The sequence below is a fragment of the Chiloscyllium punctatum genome, chromosome 35 (genome assembly GCF_047496795.1).
Source record: "Chiloscyllium punctatum isolate Juve2018m chromosome 35, sChiPun1.3, whole genome shotgun sequence".
NCBI lineage: Eukaryota > Metazoa > Chordata > Chondrichthyes > Orectolobiformes > Hemiscylliidae > Chiloscyllium > Chiloscyllium punctatum.
The window spans coordinates 6,571,816-6,591,881 of NC_092773.1; the positions used below are offsets into that span (position 1 = coordinate 6,571,816).

Below are 20,066 nucleotides of genomic sequence, written 5' to 3' on the forward strand. Positions count from 1 at the left end.
TAAACTAACCCTTTCTGCCTGCCATTGGCCCACATCTCTACACTCCTTACCTATTCATGCACTTGGCTCCAAGTCCCTGAAATGCCCATTTTATCTGCTTTACTGACTTGGTGTTTGCCGAGTGTGTTAATAGTATGTTACGACAGTGGAACAATTGTTTAGACAACTCTTGGATAACAACAAATGAACTAAAGTTCAACCATATCAAGTTGATTTTAACGATTGGAAAAGCATACTGAATGACTTGCTTGAAGCAGAGTCATGTCAATAGTCAGGTGACATCTGGGGCACAGCACCTGCTTGAGATACTAGTTGAGGTGTAGGCCATCTCACTGGGATATTTGAAAAGGGTTTGGTCAGGTCCTAACACACCCCAAATGATAAATTCCACCCACATCCACTTCACCCTCTCCAACTGGTGATATTGTAAACGCAAACCTAATAATGCCATGGAAGTTTCTGTCTCCAACCATAATAAAGGTGCAGGTGCCCACCACAGAATCCTTGACAAATCCACCTCAGCCCCTTCAAAATCTCCACAGCTGAAGGTCAAACTCCAAGGAAATGAAGTGCTTCCCACCCACAGACTGGTCCCTTCCAATACAAGCCTGGGTGATCGATCCCCTAGCCCCATGGATGCTAACACCTTGATCTCAAGCTGTTTGTACACAGAGAGACAACACACCAATGTATTAAAGGGTCAACTTTATTCCAATTCATTGTATCGCAATATTCTACAAAAATAAGTTAAGTCCTTCCTCCGGGCTTTGTGGACTACCTAAAGGGAAAGACAAAAAAAGGTAAACAATTTGAGGGAAGGAAAGAATATGGAACCAAGAGACTAGCAAGTTACAATGGGAACAGCTATACTAGCAGGAGGAAACTTGGTCAAAAATGAGGGATGATGGATCCTTGGAATCTTTTTTGGAAGTTTTGGAATGCAGTTTCAGAACAGCAAAGCAACAACCGAAAGGACCCTCCATTGCTAATAGCTCTTCCAACCTCAGTGTTCAGTGATCTGCATTCCTTCAACTCTGGCCCCCATCAGAATCACTCCAGTCTCCCCCCTCACACCTCAATGTTCCTGCCGTCCAGTCAATCCTCATTGAAGCCTATTCTGGGACTTGGGTTTGATCATCTGACTAACACCTTCCAGGTGTGGTTCGGTCTCGGATCATTCAACACTACTCCTTGGAAGAGCCTTCCTTCAACAGCACTCTAGGATGACCATCCACTGTTTTGCACCTTTCAACCAGCCCACTCCATTTGGAGTTTGATAGAGGGAGGGAGGGAGGGGAAGAGTGGGGGGGGGGGGTGGGGGGGGGGGGGGGGGGTGGGGGGGGGTGGGGGGGGTGGGGGGGGGTGGGGGGGGGGGGGGGGGGGGGGGTGGGGGGGGGGTGGGGGGGGGGGGGGGGGGGGGAGGTGGGGGGGAGGGAAGAGGGAGAGGAGAAGGGAGAAGGAGAGAGAAAGGCAAACCTAACTGACCACCCCCCCACCCTCTGTCAGCTCTGTGGTGGTGAACTCCCTGTTCAATCTCACCACTCAACATAACCTCCACAGATTCAGTGGAACTCCAAAGGTTGGCCAGAGTAGCAGATAACTGCCGATGAGACACAACAAGCCAAAGCCAAGCCCAGTGCATCATTCCTGAGCATACCCAGAGTCACAGGAAATGCTTTGATCCAACCTACTGCACCACTGGGTACCATCAGTAGCTCGACATTTGACCCAGGTTCAGAGCACCCCAATAGCAAACAAACAGAGTGGAGATTTGGAAGTGGTTCCAACACAACACAAGCCTCCCCCCAACAGAAACATTACTGCATTCCCCAGTCAGACTCAGGTCATGACATCCAAACCCAACTGAGCTTCCATGAGATGATTAAATCTTGGGCTCTTACCTTTTAAATTCCTCAGTTCTTTACAAAAGCTATTTCTTGGCTGCTCCCTTTTTGACTTTGCTGGACTCTTTTCCCTAGGGTAGGCAAAGAGGTTTTCAGTTGACAGTGCACACATGTGCTCAGCAACAGTTCAGCTGATTTCCATGCAGACAAGATCAAAGTTGTTCACATTGGGCCAATCTCCTGCCATTGACACTGCTGACTGTAACAGAATGGGGCCAATCAGCAAGGAATCAGGGCTCCTTGATCAACCCTGAGTCAGTGGGGTGGTCTGTGCTCCTTGGGCCCCAGTGAGGAAGGCTGGTCTCAGGGCTGGCACCGGGGTCAGCGTGCACACAGATCAGGACAGTAACAGCTTGCTAATTGGTTGGTGGAGTTGTGATGACATGGATGACAAGTCCTCTACCCCCTGCAGAGTGGGACAGAACCTGGAGTGGGCAAAACCTGGCCAAGAACAAGGATCAGCAGGAGGCTGCCATTCTGCCCCTCTAGGCTAGCCTGCTGGTTAACTCAATCATGGCTGATCTTCACTCTGCCTCAATTCCATAACCCTTCACACAATCTGTCTCCTCCCTCAAACTCCACATCCCAGCATTCAGTCCTCTGGGCTCAGGAACAGATCAGTCATCCTTGGAGAGATGCCATTTGCCCCATTTTTAACCCCCTACCTGTTATTCTGGAAGGGTGATGGTCTTGTTCCAGATAGTCCCATGTGGGGAAGGATCCTTGCCACATCTCCATCAATCGCTTTTAGCAGCTCCAATCTCCAAGAGTGCTGGTCAATGTCAGAGTATAGGCTTTAGGCTCTAATGTTTCACTGAATCTTACTTTACAAGAGAAGTCCCTCATCTCTGGGATCCACCAAGTGAGTCTCCTTCAACTGCCTCCAAAGACAACCACTTCACTCCTCAATTCAGGGGCCAAAACCATACACAACCCTCCAGTTACAGTCTTCGTAATGCCTTCTATAACTATGATATTTCCCAACTTCAATACTCTATTCCTAAACCAGGGCCAAAATTCCACTCGTCTTCCTTATTAACTCTAGCCCCACACACCACTTACCTATCTATCGGCACAATGTTCCGATCCCTCGACCATGAACCAGAGCTTCCTTTACGTTTCAATCCCAAGTCACCTTGCTATTCCTGAGCAAAACAGAAGCTGACACTTAACCTTCAGCTGCCCATTGTGGCCCATTCATCAAATCTAGCCATAGGGCATCATGAAGGTGTTGTTGTGGAAAACATTAAGGTAGCCCAGTGCCCAGGACATTGAAGGGAGGAGCTGAGACCCTGGCAGATCTTGGACACAGGAGAGGTCTCAACACTGGAGATGAGCCAATGACATTACTTAGGTTAAAAGACAACAGGTATGACAGGAAATTAAAGGCCAATGAAGCTTAAATCAGCAGCAGGAAAACAATTAGAGACAATTCTGAGGGACAGCATTTCATGACATTTGAAGATACACAGACTTACTCATGATAGGAAGCATGGCTTTGTTCAAGGGAGGTGTCCATGAGTTTTCTTGGGAGGATGATGATTGATCAGGGTAGAACCATGGATATAGTCACCCATTTAACTCAAACATCTGACATGGTGCCCCACGGTATGTTGGTTCAGATTTAGTTACTTGGGATCCATAGTGAGTTGGTAATTTGGATATAAAATTGGTTTAGTCTGAGGAATTGGAAGGGAGCTGTCGAGGAGTGTCCTTCCAACTGAAGGTTTCTGGTCAATGGTTTTCCATGAGGATCAGTACAGCACTCCTTGGTTTGTTAGCAGTCAGTGATACAGATGAAAATAGAGGTGGTCTAATTCCAAGTTGAGATAAAAATTGGTGTGAATTGGGTATAGTAAGGAAGGCCATTTAAGGCAAAGCAAGTTATTTTTAGTCATTTATGGGACAAGTGTGTTGACTGGGCCAGGATTGATTATCCCATCCCGAGTTGCCCCTTGAGAAGGTGGGGGTGAGCTGCCTTCTTGAACCGCTGCAGGTTTACCCAGAATGCCCTTAGTGTGGGAATTCCAGGATTTGGACCCAGCAGCAGTGAAGGAACAGTGATACATTTCCAGGTCAGGATGTGGCTTAGAGGGGAATGAGTGGGGTTGGTGCTCCCATGTATCTCCTGCCCTTGTCCTTCTAGATGGAAGTGGTCAGGCATTTGGGAGGTGCTGTCTGACCATCTTTGAATTCCTGCAGTGCAACTTGTGTTTGGTACACTGTGGTGGATAGACTGGACACTGGTGGACACGGTGCCAAACAGGCTCTTTCATTCTAGATAGTGTCAAGCTTCCTGTGTTGTTGGAGCTGCACCCATCCAGGCAAGTTCGGAGTATTCCATCACACTCCTGACCTGGGCCTTGTAGATGGTGAACAGGTTGTTGGGAGACAGGTGGTGTGTTACTCACTGCAGGATTCCCAACATTTGACTTATACTAAAAGTAATCTGTTCACTTTCTGGTCAATGCTATCCCCCACGATGTTCGGGCTGGGGGGGGTTCAGTGATGGCAATACCATTAAAGGTCAAGGGGGAGTGGTTAGATTGTCTTTGTGATGATGGTCATTGTCTGGCATTTGTGTGATGCTAATGTTACTTGCCACTTGTCAGCCCAAGCCTGGATATTGTCCAGATCTTGTTGCATTTCCACATGGTTTGTTCATTAACTGAAGACCTGTAAATGGTGCTGAACATAATGCAATCAGTGAACATGCCACTTCTATGCTTATGGAGGGAAGGTCACTGATGAAGCAGGGTTGTGTGGGGGCTATTATCCTGAGGAGCTCCGACAGAGATGACTAACTAATGACTATAGCCATCTCCCCATGGGTTAGGTCTGCCCAATACCCATTGATTCCAGTTTTGTCAGGGCTCCTTGATGCCACACTTTGTTGAATACGGCCTTGATGTCAAGGGCTGTCCCTCTCCCCTCCTCTGGAATTCAACTCTTCTGTTGATGTTTGAACCAAGGCTGGAATGAGATCAGGAGCCCCAATGGAGTGTCACTGAACAGGTTTTGAGAGATAATTCTGTTCCATTAGTGGAAAAGTTAGACAGAGATAGTGGCAGATGGACAAATGAGGTGATGTATTTTTGGAGGTTAAATCCAAGGGAAAAGTAGGCAGGAAATGACAGGACCCTTTCAAGTATCAATAAACAGAGGGATCTTGGGAAGCAAGTCCATAACTCCCTGAAAGTGGCAACTCAAGTGGGGAAAAAGCTGGTGTAGTGAGTATATAACATGCTCCACCAGTCAGGGCAGTGTGTTCCCAAGTTGGCAAGTCATGTTTGAGTTGGAGAAAACTTGCCTGAGGCTAAAAATCACAACACCAGGTTAGAGGCCAACAGGTTTAATTGGAAGCACACCAGCTTCCTCGGCTGTATTTGCAGGTTTGAGTGTAGTCTGAACTACACTAAGGCAGGCTTGGAAATGGTGCCAAGTCAGACAACTCCAGTAGAGAGTCAACAGGTTTATTTGAAATTACAAGCTTCCGAGCGTTGCTCCTTCACCTAACGAAGGATGTATGCTCTGGAACCTTGCATTTTCTAATAAACCTGCTGGACTATAATCTCGGACGCTATGGTTTTTTACCTGGTGTTGGTAAGGCAGTCCTCTGACCCCTCCGATCCAGAAACTCTGACCTTGCCTTTGGGTGAACCTTCTGCTGGGCATCCAAAACACCTTCTGAAAATCCAGATATTCTGCATCTGCAGCTTTCCCATTGGCTTGTTACATCTTCAAAGCACTAAAATTGAATCTAACGGATTTACCCTTCCAAAAACCAAGCTTACCGATGGATTGTGTTGACTTCACAAATGTCCTATTACATGCTTCAAGGATTCTAACCATTTCCTATCGATAGGAAACTAACTGGTCTGTAGCTTCCTATTGACTGCGTCCCTTCCTTGTCAAATACTGAGCCTTCACTTTACTCAGGGACTTGGAAAATATTACCATCAGTGGATCCATTACCACATCTTCAAGGGCCTGAGGTCCTGTCTGCTCAGTAAATGTCCCTCAGCGTAGGGTTGCTGGAATAAAAATCACTACTGTGCTGAAAAAAGCTCATCAATCCATTGGGCCCACCACTAACCCCCTAGGGAGCATCCCATCCTCCTCCCCTATCCCCATAACCCTGCACTTTCCATGGCCAATTGACCTCACCTTCACCCCTTTGGACTGTGGGAGGAAACCCACGTTGACAAAGTATGCGCAAACTCCACACAGACAGTTGCTGGAGGCTGGAATCGAACCTGGGTCCCCAGTGCTGGAGGGAGCAGTGCTAATCACTCAGCCACAAACTCAGACACGTTGCTTCCTTTTACCACTGCATTAGCTGTTATCATTGCGACAGAATCAGACAACATGTAAACACACCCATTGCATTGACCAGGTTTCCTGAACTAGTCCCATTTGCCTGCATTTGGCAAAAATCCTTCGAAATCTCGGCTGCTCATTTACCATGTTCATGTCATGGAAATGTTGGAACATCAAGTACTTCCTTTGACAGCTCACTCCACAGGAACCACAAAGAATTACCCCTTCAGTCCTTTTACGAAGCTTTCCGGTCTCCCCTTAGCCCCACGCCTTGTTGTTTTGGAGTCTCCTACCCTGAGATGGTATCTGCGTCTTCCACAACCAAAATCTGAAGCTGTATGTTTAGTCTCTCCACCAACCAAGAACTCCAGAGTCTCATCTGACACCAGTGTTCACTTCAGTTATTCCAGGCCCTTACATATACTGAGACAACCTTTCACTGTCTGTTTAGATATTTCACATGAGATTTCTGAGAGAATTTCCCATGGTTGGATGCAGTCAGGAACGCTTTCCAAGTTGGCCAGTCTCCTCATCTCTGCACTAACACAAGCCTTGGAATTATGAGCTAGCATCTTGAGCTTGCTTTGTGCCCTCCATGGTCAGTATTGTTCCTGAAAAGTCAGTGAGACCAGTTGGTCACCTGCCATTATCAACACTGTCAGGCCAGAGTCTCTCTGCGAGGAAGTAAATGTTCTGCTGTGCCTTTTTGTCCCTGACAACACAAGGGCGGGAGCAGACAGCTCACGCAGAGATTGATCCAGCAGCCAGAGAACAGGAATACAGAGGCCTAGTGCTGGAGTGGACCAGCAGATTCCCAGAGGTCCATCTGAAAGCTGCACCAGAGGACATACCCAAGCTGAACGTGCTACATCACCACCTTCTGCTCTGTGTCTCAGTGAAACAGCCCTGTTCTGAGAAGATCATCATTTCCATTCACACAGGGGCATCATGGTAGCTCAGTGGTTAGCACTTCACTCAGCACCACTGACCTGGGTTCAATTCCACCCTCGGGCGACTGTGTGGAGTTGGCACATGCTCCCTGCTTCCATGGGGGGTTTCCTCTGGGTGCTCTGGTTTCCACCCCTAGTCCAAAGCTGGGCAGTTTAGGGCAAATTGGCTATGCTAATTGTCTGATGCACTCAAGGATGTCTATTAGGTGGGCTAGCCGTGGGAAATAACAGGATTACAGGTGGGTCTGCACAAGGTCAGTATGGACTTAATGGGCCAAATGGCCTACTTCCATATAGCAGGATGTGGGTGAGCATCGCAGCCTTCAAAACTAAAGCACAAGGACTCAGTGTAGGCCCAGCATGTGTGCTCAGTACAAGACTTACCATCAAATCAAGCTCTTGTAAAGGGAGACAATAAGTGACATTGTCTAACACTGCATCCCCTTTCGCAAGAGAACTCCAAATTGCAACTGGGAGCTCAGTCTTTCAGAGTTAGATCAAAGAGCAGTTTGGGGAACATGGTGGCTCAGTGGTTAGCACTGCTGCCTCAGTGCCAGGAAGCCAGGGTCAATTCCAGCCTCAGGTAGCCGTGAAGTTTGCACATTCTCCCCACGTCTGTGTGGATTTGCTTCAGTTTCCTCCCGGAGTCCAAAGATAAGCAGCTTCGTCAAGTGAACTGGCTGTGCTAAATTGCCCATAGTGTAGGTTATTAGTTAGGGGTAAATATAGGGTAGGAAATGGGTCCAGGTGGGTTTCTCTTTGGAAGGCCAGTGTGGACTTGTTGGGCCAAAGGGCCTGTTTCACACTATAGGGATTCTAATTCCAATTCACACCAAAGGGAGTCACAATCTGGAAATCTCAGCCTGAAAACAGGAGCCAGCTTGGTTCATGTACTGTTACTGTCCAACCAGGGGTACAGTGTGATACACCAACCTCAAGGTGAGGAACAGCCCAAACCAGTAACACTTCCTCAAGCAGACACACTCCGTCAAAGCTTGTTCCTTCAGCTGTGGCCACAGCTAACACTGATCCTCTACTTCAACATCTGGATGAACTTCTGGAAGGTTCCTTGCTCCTTCCTGGGCTGCGCCATATCCAGCTCCTGCAATTCTCTCTCCAGCTGCTCTCTCTCTCTCTCCTGCCTCTCAAATGCGTTCAGCCTTTAGACCAAATCGGCAGGTAAATTCAGGAGGTAGACAGAAACGGTTGTTAAATTAGATTGTTCTTGTTTAATTAAACAAGCTTCCGATTCACCACACTTTCTATCATGATCAACATCCTTGTGTAAACCCAGCTTCCTTTTATTCACTGCATCTGATGTTCAACTCAACATGTCTCAAGGCCAGTGAGAGAGCTCTCCATGTAACTAAGGCCAACAGTCAACAGACTGACTGAAGCAGGCTCAAGCCATACTCCTTTCCCAGTGTTGCCCACTGGACGTGAAAACTCTTGATTGTCCCAGTCAGTACAAAGCATGGGAAGAGGGACAGGCAGGCAGGTACAACCACCACCCCTGTAGCCTGCTGCCTGGACGTGTCAAAGGTCACTTGAGCCAAGCCTAGGAGCAGGGCCACAGGGTGGGTGGAGCTCAGGAGCCCCACCCCTTGCTGCCCTGTGAACCCACAGCTAGCACGCTCCAGGAGATGCACTGGGATCTCAGTGTGTACTCCCTCACCTCAAAGTGAGGCAATGCAGCTCATAACAGAGTTGTCCTTTGATTTTTCCTATCCACCCCCTCTGCAAAGAGGGGTTGTAAAAGACAGAGGTTGCGATTTGTCTGAGCTTACAGACTTTGCTTTGGGGAGTACCGGTCAGTCATTAGCAACAATCAAGAAAAGGCTTCAGTTGTTTTCACAATTGTACGACAGGAGAGTGGCCAGTTCTCCCAGTATGGATCTTTCTGTTTTTATAGTTTTGGGTTAAGCAACCAGTCAAGTGGGAGCTGTTGGGAAAGGTTCCCTGATGTAATAGATGTTTCTGGCTGACTGACAGCACTCCTGTAAGAACGTGGGTTTGATTTTACCTTTCTCATGAAGTGGCTGTTGATGGAGATGTTGCAAATATTTGGATCATCCAAAGTTGTGATAGAGTGCACTGGATTTTTAACAGATGGAGTTACTCTAAACTCCATTCTCTCTGGCTTGTCTTTCATTCAGTACTCTTAAATGTTTTTTTTAAAACAACTGCATCCCTCCTGGAATACGCACTTTACACGTGCCGAAAACAAGTAACAAAGGGAGGGTCTGGGCTACCTTGTTGAAATGTATAAGGGGGGAGTCTGGCCTGGTCCGGTCCACAACAGAAGCCACTGGGTTTCATTGGAGTTCTCTGCTGGTTTAGGCAGCTCCCTTAAGGGTATGTGCTGCAGAGGTTGCAGACAGAAATGGAGATGACCAAGGCTGGGATTTTGAACCCTGTCACTATGGAGTGCCTCACACAACAGAAACATCTCTCAATACTGTGGGGCAGAGCAGACAGGCTAACAGGTCACCTCCACATTAACACACCCCTATCCCACAAAGGCCACAGTCACGACCGGGAAAACCCACCACTTGGGATAACAAGCAAACACTTTCACAAACCACGCTTCCATGGCAACTTTAGACAGAGTTAAACAGAAGCCTACCTTTTTCACAGGCTGTTCCTCACCAGATTCCTCTCTGCAAATAAAGTCACCAATCAACATGGACTGACCGCTGCTCATAGTCAAGTGCCTGAGGATGTTAACTGAATAGGTACTTACTCTGACTTGTCAGTGCCAACCTTCTTCTTCTGAAAGGGACAAGGAGAGGGAAGCAGCTCAGTGACACAAGGACACACTGACCCCACCCAACACCGTGACACACAGGGACACAGCGCACCCCCCACCCCCACACTGCAACACAGCCACCTTGGAAATTCCTCCTTTTTTGGTGGACGCAGGCCTTTTCACTGGTTTTGGGGGTGTTTCCACTTCCTCCTCTTCCTGCTCCTCCTCCTCCTCCTCTTCCTCCTCCTCCTGTTCTTCCTCCTCACCCCATGGATAGTCCTCTACTAGAGAGAAAGAGAGGGAGAACAGACAGTTCAAATAGCCTTGTCCTGATTGAGCCTCTGTTCCTGTCATTGGATCATGTATCAGGGGCCAGTGTGTCAGCTCCGATAACCCACCTGGTAACAAGCTTACTCTGACTCAAAACAAAAGGAACAGGAGCTGTGAAGTGGCGACAACATGGAGGGATTTTCTCAGGTCCTATACTGGCAGCTTCATGCTGAACACTGTCCCCCAGTAGGTGCAGGGTCAGGTATGGCCAGGGCTGGTGATGCTCAGACTCTCCCCACACAGCCCACTGCCAACCTGAACTGACAATACCTGCCACATGACAAGGCTGTTTCCCCTCTCCTGTGGGATGTGGGGGTCACTGGCTGGGCCCAGTATTTATCACCCTGTCCCAAGTTGCCCCGCGAGCCACCTTCTCAAACCACTGCTGTAGGTCGACCCACAATGCCTTCGAGGGAATTCCAGGATTCTGACCCAGTGACAGTGAAGGAATGGCAATATATTGCCAAGTCAGGATGGGGAGTAGCTGGAGGGAAACTAGCATGGGGGGTGATGTTCCCATCTATCTGCTGCCCTTGTCCTTCCAGATAGAAGTGGTCATGGGTTTGCAATGGATTGTCTGAGGCTCTTTGGTGAATATCTGCAGTGCAGCTTGGAGAGAGTCCACATTGCTGCTATTGAGCACCAGTGGTGGAGGGAGTGAATGCCTGTGGATGTGGTACAAGTTCAAACAGGGACGGATTTGTCCTGAATGGTGTCAAGGCTCTTGAGCATTGTTGGAGCTGCAGCCATGCAGGCAAGTGGGGTATACTCTATCACCCTCCTGATGCATTAATCCCATCAACAAAGCAGCATATTGGAAATCTGAATTGGAAACCGGGAATAGTGAAAATATTCAGATCAGACAGCATTTCCTGAGGAAGCAACAGTTAACATGGAGTTCAGGGACCGTTCTTCAGAACAAAGCTCCAAACATGAACTCTGTGTTCTCTCCACAGATGCTGCCAGAGCCACACTTTGTCCAGCCATTTCAGTTTTTGCTTCCTAACCCGATCTTTGATCTTGGTTTTCTGTTAATGCCAACGTGAACTGTTGCTCACTCCACTGTTGCTGTCTGATTTCAGGAGGATTTGGTGCAAATCCAGCCTCATCCCTCCCTTGGTCAGCGACTTGGCTTTTGACTTGTGTAGCCTGTAGCCCTTGGCTGACTAGCTGCCCTTGGCTGCCATGTCTAGCCCAGCCATTTGAAGGTAGAGAAAAGCCACCATCACTGCTATGGGTCACAGATTCCCAGTTACTCCAGACCAGGCAACTAAGATGGCTTCCGCTGCAGCCAAAGGGCATGTGTGAAGATAATGGCTTCTTTGTGATAATTGACAGTCACTACATGGTCAGAATTCAACGAGGTTTCCCTTGCTAACTCCCCCAGACAGATGATGCTGGCTGGATATACTCAGTTGGTTCAACTATTGGATGGTCACCAACTCAGGGAGATGAAGAACTGAAGGAGAGAATGAACAGAGAAAGCAGAGTGCAGAAGAACCAGCTCTGAGACAGAGTGAGAACAGAGTGTCAGAGGCTGACTAGAGTACTTACAGACCATGTTCTGTCCTGTGACATAGACAGGCCCTGATCCATTCCTCAGTCTGAAGGTAACAGGGGGAGTCAGCTCAATACCACAGATGGTGGTCTAGGAAGGAATACAAATGCAACAAATGGCACAGTTACTCTGTGTAAAGAGACACTCGGGAAAACCCAGCCAGACAAACTTCAAGTAAACCGAAGTTAGGGAGCATAATAAGGCCAGACTACAGCATTATTCAAGGGGGGGACTGTGTGCACATGAAGCTCTCCAACACACACAGGCTCCAAGTGAGGATCTCCGTGACTAACCATTGGTAAGATGGACAGCTGCAAGGTCGCAATAGGAATGGGTGCGCTCTCATCCTCTGGTACTATCTCCACAATGTTCACTTCATCCTTTGCACCGACACCCAAACTTATCTACAAGTTAAACAGACACAGCCTTAAACAGGGATGCAGAACAATACTCAAGCTAACGCAGAAGGTAAGCCACATGGACATGGAGTGGGTGAAACTGAAGGCAAGTATATTGAAAGATGTGCCTGTGTGCTTATTTCACACAATAGCAACACCTGCTATAGTCAGTCCCAAATTCCTTCAGTTGTTAAGTTGAAGACTCAAAGGCAACTCCTTCAGTGGTGTTCCAAATGGAAGGTTAGCTCGTGCTAAACCCTGAAGGCTCCGGTCACACTGACTCTGGTTGAGAGAACACTGGACCAGGGCCTCGGATATCCTGACATTCCTGACAGAGCCATTTGACCACAAACATTTGTTCACTTGCGTGATAGTTGTGGTGATGTGGAGCTGTTGACTATTTCATTACCCTGCAGAACATCCCAATCAAGCACTGCCTCAAGCCTCACATACCCCATAACCATTCAGTAAACTGGGCCAGATCATGGCACTAACCCTTCAAATTCCAACACAGCAGACCCTCGATCAATGGGATCTGCCTGGTTTGTACAGCTCAACTCCTATCCAATCACAATGCCAGCAGGAGTCAGGATTCAACATAGCCAAACAAACCCAAACTAAGCTAACCCAACCTGCCTGAACTTGGCCCATATCCCTCCAAATGTTCCTTATCCATGCACTTGTCCAACGGTCTTCCAAACATGAACTGTCCAGACATCCACCACCACCTCTGCAAATGGGTCCCACACACAAAACACTTGACAAAAATTTGTCTCCATGTCTTCACAAACTTGTTCCTCACTTTAGAAAAATGCCACCAAATGTTGACCTTCAACCTCAACCCTCATCATTGGATCACCTTCCAAGGTCACCCCTCAACCTCCTAGACTAGAGAATGAAATCAGCCTCTCCCTACATCACAAACCCTCCACATTCTACAAGACTTGGGTAAAACTTGGCTGAACCCTCTCCCATGTAATAATATCCTTCCTGTAGCAGGACAACTGGAACTGCACAGTCATCCAGAAGAGGCCTCACCAATGTCCTGGACATCAACGTAACATCCCAACGATCCAAGTCTAAAGTCTAAGCAATGAAGGCAAGCATACTAAACACCACCTTCTCAGTGCATGATGCAGACCCAAAATAATGCTGTACTTGAACCTCTTTCCGTTCAAAACCACTACCCAAGGCTCTACTCTTAATTGTAGAAGTCTTTTTCTCTGAAACGCATTCATCCAATTAACTACATCGGACACTCCCCCTTCCAATGATCCCATGTAGCAAGACCTCTTGGTATTCAGAGATCACCTTCTTCATTGTCCACACTATCACCAATCCTGGTGTCATCCACAAACTTCATAACCACACCTGTTACATTCTCATCTAAATCATTTGTAGATGACCAACAAAACAAAACTGAGCACCAATCACTGTGGAACACTGCTGGTCACAGGCCTCCAACTGCCCACCATGACAGGCACCTGGCAAACCAGTTGGAAGCTCATGCACAATCCGATGTGATCTACCTCAATGAATGACTATGTGGAAGCTTATCAAAGGCTAGACCAAAGTCCAAGTGAACAATGCCTACTGCTCTGCCATACATTCAACCCCTAATGGGGAATGTGTTCTGAAACCTCTCCAACTTCATATCCTTCAGATAACAGGGTGACCAGAAATGGACACAGTATTCCAGGAGCTCTCAATGTCCTATATTAGCAGGACTGAATAATGGGGGGGCAAGCATACTAACGGTCTTAACCTCCCAAACTATGTGATGCTAACTTCCAATGATGGACCTGAACCCAGAGGTCTGTTCTAAAACACTCTCCAAGGCCCTACTATCAAATTGGGTCAGTCTGGCTCTTGTCTGTTTTACAGAAATACTGGAGTAGACCCCGCCCTCCGCTAAAAGCCAGGCTTCAATTCTCCAATAATCTTCACTGTTAAAATACAAACAGGAGGGAGAAATGACAGATTGGTGAAGTCTCACTCACTTGGCACTTGACCTGTCAGCCCCAGGGGACCATGGGAAGGCAGTAAGGTGGGCAAGCCAAGCTGTGCTTGGGACAGGGTGCTTGGACTGAAATACCCAGGGATAGAGGAGCTCAGCTCACTGTCCATACAACTCAGCAGCATTTGGAGAGCTGATGACTTCTTAGACCCCAGGCAAACAGCATAGACCGTAACTAGCCCCAAACAGCACAAGATGTGGAAGGGGGAGGAAAACAATCAGCACATTACCGTCTTCAAAACCAGCTGATGTTCACTGAGCTCATCATCTGCAACTTCAAACTTCTGTGTCAGTTGATTAGCATTCAGCTCACAACCTGCAATGATAGTAAAGGCATGATCACACAGACTTCTTTACATTTCTGTCACCTTTTCAGTTCAATCATGGACTATAGGCATTGCAGTGCAAAGACAGCATTTATTTCCCTGTCCCTAACTGTCCCGAGGTAACACTGCTGTGGGGCTGCAGTCACAGGACAGCACGTGACTTGCCAAAAGAAGAGATAAAGCAGGTGGTTTGAATGCAAACCTGAATTGGCAGCTGCTCAGTGGGATTCTTAGCAGGGAGAATTCTCCAAAACCATGCACAAGCTCAGAGCATGTCCCAAACAGTAATAATGTCAGTACAGAGGGCAGCTGGACAAGAGATCAGGGATGGTGTCAGGACAGGGAAGCACACATGGTGCCTGGACTGGTCTACTTCATTGCCAATTACTCCGGGTGAACTGGTCAAACGCCCAAGTCCTGTTGAAGCAAACACTTGGCATGGCCTTCCGTCAGTCCACATCTCAAACAGCGTGTCCCAAGCGACCCTTAGAGGGGGCAGCAGCAAATCCTTCAGCCCCAGTCACAGAAATGAATACTGTGTCCATTTCGGTGTCCAATCTTCCCATGAACTCAATCGCCTGCATTTCCACTCATTACAAAGCACATCTGTGTTAAAATGGGTCCCTGAGACAATGGCATCACTGGCTGGACCAGCACAATACCCATCCCTAGTTTCCCTGGGAAAGCTGGGGGGGGCAGGGGGAACTGCCTTCCTGAACCACTGCCATCCATGTGAGAAGTGACTGACTATAGCCAGGAGACTCAAAAGGAACTGAGTCATAACTACACCAGGATAGCCCACTATTCCCACCACACAGGTACAGGGACCCTTGCTATTCAGAAAGAGCTTCAGAACCATCTTAAGCATGAAAGGATGGCAACGGGAGATGCTGGGAGCACACAGCAACACCCTGAAATAAAGGCATTGGGACTTTAGGATAAGGTTGAGGAGGATATGGGTCCAGTGCAGGGACCTGGAGTTAGAGTAGATGGATATTTAAGTTCGGCATGGATGGTCCTGTCTCTGTCCTTAGGACTCAGACTCAAAACCAACCTCAACCAACTCAATAAGATGATCAATTGCTTCCGAATATCGTCCATGAACGAGGAATCTCAGGCCAATGAGTAGCATGAACCTGGTGTACTTTCAGGGGTTGGTAATAAATCATCCCAAAGACAAGAGAGATACCTGTTAGGAAGCTCCCAGAGGAAGGGCTGCATCTACTGAGAAGGAGGACATCAGTCAACAGTCCACAGAAGGAGAGCACCTAAGGTTTTCACCCTGTCCTCTTCAGCAAGGGAGCATGGGAAACCTAGGGAAAGGAACATGGCTGAAGCCAGGAAGACAGCAACACTGCTGTTGCCATGGAGATGCAGTTTAACATGGAGCTGTGTGTCGTTCTTCCTTGATCAGGCAGGCTGATGGAACACAGACAAGGGTTTGGTCAGGAAACAATGCACCAGAAAAGGGACTGTCTGGTGTTGTCATGGAGACTCTGGTGTGGTCCCATGAAGTCCCCCCTCATTCACAACGAACAGCAGAACATAGGGTTAACCACTGCAGGGAACACAGTCTCCAAGTGGATGTGGTATATAACCCTCAATGAGAGATCCCACAGGAGAGGTTATCCTGATATTGAGCAGCCCTCACCAAGGAAACCAGACTGGGTTTGAAATCACAGTGCAGACAGATTCAGCATGACCAGGTAAATCAGCAGGGCAATACCCTTGCACGCATTGGAGACTAGTTAATGCAGGATTCCATTATATTTCAGTAAAAAGGAATTCCTATTTTCACAACAGTACAGGGAAAGCAGTCACTGAAATGGCCAATTGCTGCAGCATTTTCCACAGGAACACCATCACCAATCAATCAGTCTCCCATTAGGGTACACAGCCCAGAACCACGAGTTGGACCAAAGGGTCTGTTTCTGTGGTGTGTGACTCTACAAAACAAGATGGCAGCCAAACAGGAGGCCCCACCCCTCCACACAACACCCACCCCCCCACATAACCCTGACCACCACCCACCCATACTGAGCAGACAGCATAGCCTCTTGCCCCTTGGGCTCAGAGACAGTTAAGATCAAAAAGCTGAGTGTGTTCCCAGGTCTCCACCGAAGCAGCACTCGAACAGAGAAACAGGAATGTGACAGGACTGGGAAATTAAACATCAGAATAGCCGTGACCAAACCAGGAGGACAAACCGTAAAGCAAACAAGTTTACAAAACAGAGTTGTATGAAGACCTGACCACCCTTACTCCATAAAACAGCAATGGGTCTATCTGACTTGCTGGTTACACTTTTGTTTGAAGTCATTCTTGGGTGCTCTAAAAAGGTAAAAAAAACAGAAAGTAAAACTGTCAGCACATTTGAACTGGAGAATGTAAAGGCCAGCTCAAAACAGAGTAAGTTCAATTACACACAAAACAACCCCCCCGCCCCCCTTTCACAAAGTGGGCAACAGGGACAATTCTACCATCCTCAACTCCCAGCAACAGTAAATGGAAGTCACATGAGAAAGTCTCCCATCGAATCCTGTCTCAGCCAGGGGACTTGGATTACAAACAAGTCAAATTGGGGGAAAAAAAATCAGACAGGGGACAGAGTCAAGGAGAGGGAGAGACTTGGGTGCACACAACATGAAACATTTGAATGGCACAAGTGAGATTAAGCAAATAATAAAAGAACAATGAAAAACCTGCTAGGGAACCTAGAAGTACTTAGCTCTCTATCCCTCACCACCTTCAACAGAAAGCCTTCTCCAAACCAATTAAAACAGTGAGCATCCATCAAGAAAAAAAGGCATAAAAGTCAGACACTTTCACTAACTGAAGAAACCATCCAGAAAAAACATATACTTACCTCCTTTAATCCAAAAATGGAACAAATTAAAAACAGGAACAACCCCCAACTCAGGTTTTTATAAAGGAATTGGCCGTGAGGCCAGCTGAACAGGACTGGGGATTAACATCAATTAAAGACTTCACCCATTAACCCTTTCAAGGCCACACTGTCCACAAAATCAAAAAGAACTTGCATTTACATAGCACCTCTCATAATCTCAACACATCCTTATGCAGTTCCCTGCCGTTGAGAGGTTGTGGAAATGTTGTTAATGTAATGTCAGGATCTTTTGCATACGCAATAATTGATCCTGTAAACAGGATGGACATCAGCGATTCGTTCGTTGTATTTTGCAATGTTAGTGGAGGGGCAAATATTGCAAATTAATATTGGGGAGACATGCCATCCACCGCTTCAGAGACTGGGACTGCCCAAGACCTGAGGGAGCAGTGATAGGGTCTGACTCTCATGTCTGAGGGAATACAGTTCGGATTGCTCTCCTCCTGTCCCTCACTCGTGGACCATTTCCCTCCAGTAGTTCTTATTTCCAACAAAGCAGCCCCAGCGTTTTCCAAAGTTCACTTTTCCAAACTGTCGGAATGACATCTTGCCCAGAATGAAGCATCTATTCCAGGCATGGGTCTGAAGGTTGTGACCAGGCTCCTGACTGGAACCTCCCTGGGGAAACGGCAACCCACCCCAACACCAGACTCTCACCATCTGAATGTGAGATCATCTCCAGCTCTGTCATACAGCTTCATTTCAGCTGGCTTTTGGAAGACCCAAAAATGCTTTTGTTCCCGCTCAGCTCACTTCCCTCAGTGTCTCCTGGCTCATTTCCCATTCCCCATTCTCCAAAAGCAACCTGTTCATGTATCACTCACACAAACTTCTGGAGAATCGTCACTGGCCCTGCTCTGACTCACTCATTTTCATCACTGTTTTCAAATCAGTCCAGGGAATGCTACAGAAATCCTGCATCCCGTACAGAGGTTCTCAACTCTGGAATTCTGGCTTGTCAGCAATCCCCCTTCTCTCCATTCTGCCTCGGGGATTGGCTCAAAGGTTGGGAATTCCCCAACCAAGTCTTAAAGTCACACAGAAATACAGCATGGAAACAGACCCTTTGGTCCAACCCATCCATCCGACCAGATATCCCAACCCAATCTAGTCCCACCTGCCAGCACCCGGCCCATATCCCTCCAAACCCTTCCTATTCATATACCCATCCAGATGCCTTTTAAATGTTGTCATTGTGCCAGCCTCCACCAATCTTCAACAAAATACCGTTTTTCCACAATACTGAAACAACAAACTGTCAAACAAATATAAACATTAAAGACTCAGTTCTTCAAAATACATTTTAAAGTGTTGAAGTAATTATAACTTATTCCATACACGTAACACCCTCTGCGTGAAAATGTTGCCCTTTAGGCAACTTTTATATCTTTCCCCTCTCACCCCAAACCTATGCCCTCCAGTTCTGGACTCCCCAATCCCAGGGAAAAGACTTTGTCTATTTACCTTGTCCATAACCCTCATGACTTTATAAACCTCTATAAGGTCACCCCTCAGCCTCCGACGCTCCTGGGAAAACAGCCCCAGCCTGTTCAGCCTCTCCCAAAAGCTTAAATCCTCCAACCCTGGCAATATCCTTATAAATCTTTTCTGAACCCTTTCAAGTTTCACAACATCTTTCTGATAGAAGGAGACCAGAATTGCATGCAATATTCCAACAGTGGCCTAACCAATGTCCTGTACAGCTGCAACATGACCTCCCAACTCCTGTACTCAATACTCTGACCAATAAAGGAAAGCATACCAAACGCCTTCTTCATTATCCTATCTACCAGTGACTTCACTTTCAAGGAGCTATGAACCTGCACTCCAATGTCTCTTTGTTCAGCAACACTCCCGAGGACCTTCCCATTAAGTGTATAAGTCCTGTCAAGATTTGCTTTCCCAAAATGCAGCACCTCACATTTATCTGAATTAAACTCCACCTGCTACTTCTCAGCCCATTGGCCCATCTGGTCCAGATCCTGTTGTAATCTGAGGTAACCCTCTTCGCTGTCCACTACACCTCCAATTTTGGTGTCATCTGCAAATTTACGAAGTGTACCTCTTATGCTCGCATCCAAATCATTTAGGTAAATGATGAAAAGTCATGGATCCAGAACTCAACCAGGTTTTGAGGAAAGGTCAACGTACCTGAAACATTAACTCTGATTTCTCTCCAAAGATGCTGCTGGACCCGCTGAGCTTTTCCAGTAATTTCTGTTTCTGTCTTTACCAAGAAGAGTGTTTTGTTGAGAGCCCCTCTGACTCAGCTGGTCTCCTCCTCTCAGCATGTCCATGACTCCAGGAACTTTTGTTACATGCCCTGATGTGTCACTCCTGAGGTCCATCCCAGATATGTTCCATCCTGCTTCTTGGAAGAGTGTTGTGTTGGTTTCTCTGTGAAAAGCACTTCCTGCTGGGAAAAGGAAGGAGAGTAAGCTCAGACTGAAGCTGCCTTGATGCAGCGTTGACATAAATTCATTGAGTAAGGGTTTGAGGACAGGCAAGTTCCGTCTCCAAAACCAGCTCTCCCTGTCGCCCTGAGCCCTGTGACAGTCTGCTGTCTGATCCACACACAGGAATCAGGAGGAATACAAGAGACTGTC

General features: G+C 47.4%; 1 protein-coding gene across 1 annotated transcript; it reads right to left on the reverse strand.

Moving 5' to 3' along the window:
- Window positions 1–725: 725 nt before the first annotated feature.
- Window positions 726–19,693, reverse strand: LOC140459826 (nucleoplasmin-like). The gene is made up of 10 exons (XM_072554363.1): window positions 19,612–19,693; window positions 16,815–16,883; window positions 14,457–14,542; window positions 12,105–12,215; window positions 11,808–11,901; window positions 10,065–10,207; window positions 9,918–9,946; window positions 9,801–9,834; window positions 1,902–1,975; window positions 726–778 (listed from the first exon to the last, which is right to left on the reverse strand). Exons 2-9 carry the CDS (start codon window positions 16,870–16,872, stop codon window positions 1,931–1,933), a joined length of 600 nt encoding a protein of 199 aa, XP_072410464.1. The 5' UTR covers window positions 16,873–16,883; window positions 19,612–19,693; the 3' UTR covers window positions 726–778; window positions 1,902–1,930.
- Window positions 19,694–20,066: the final 373 nt, after the last annotated feature.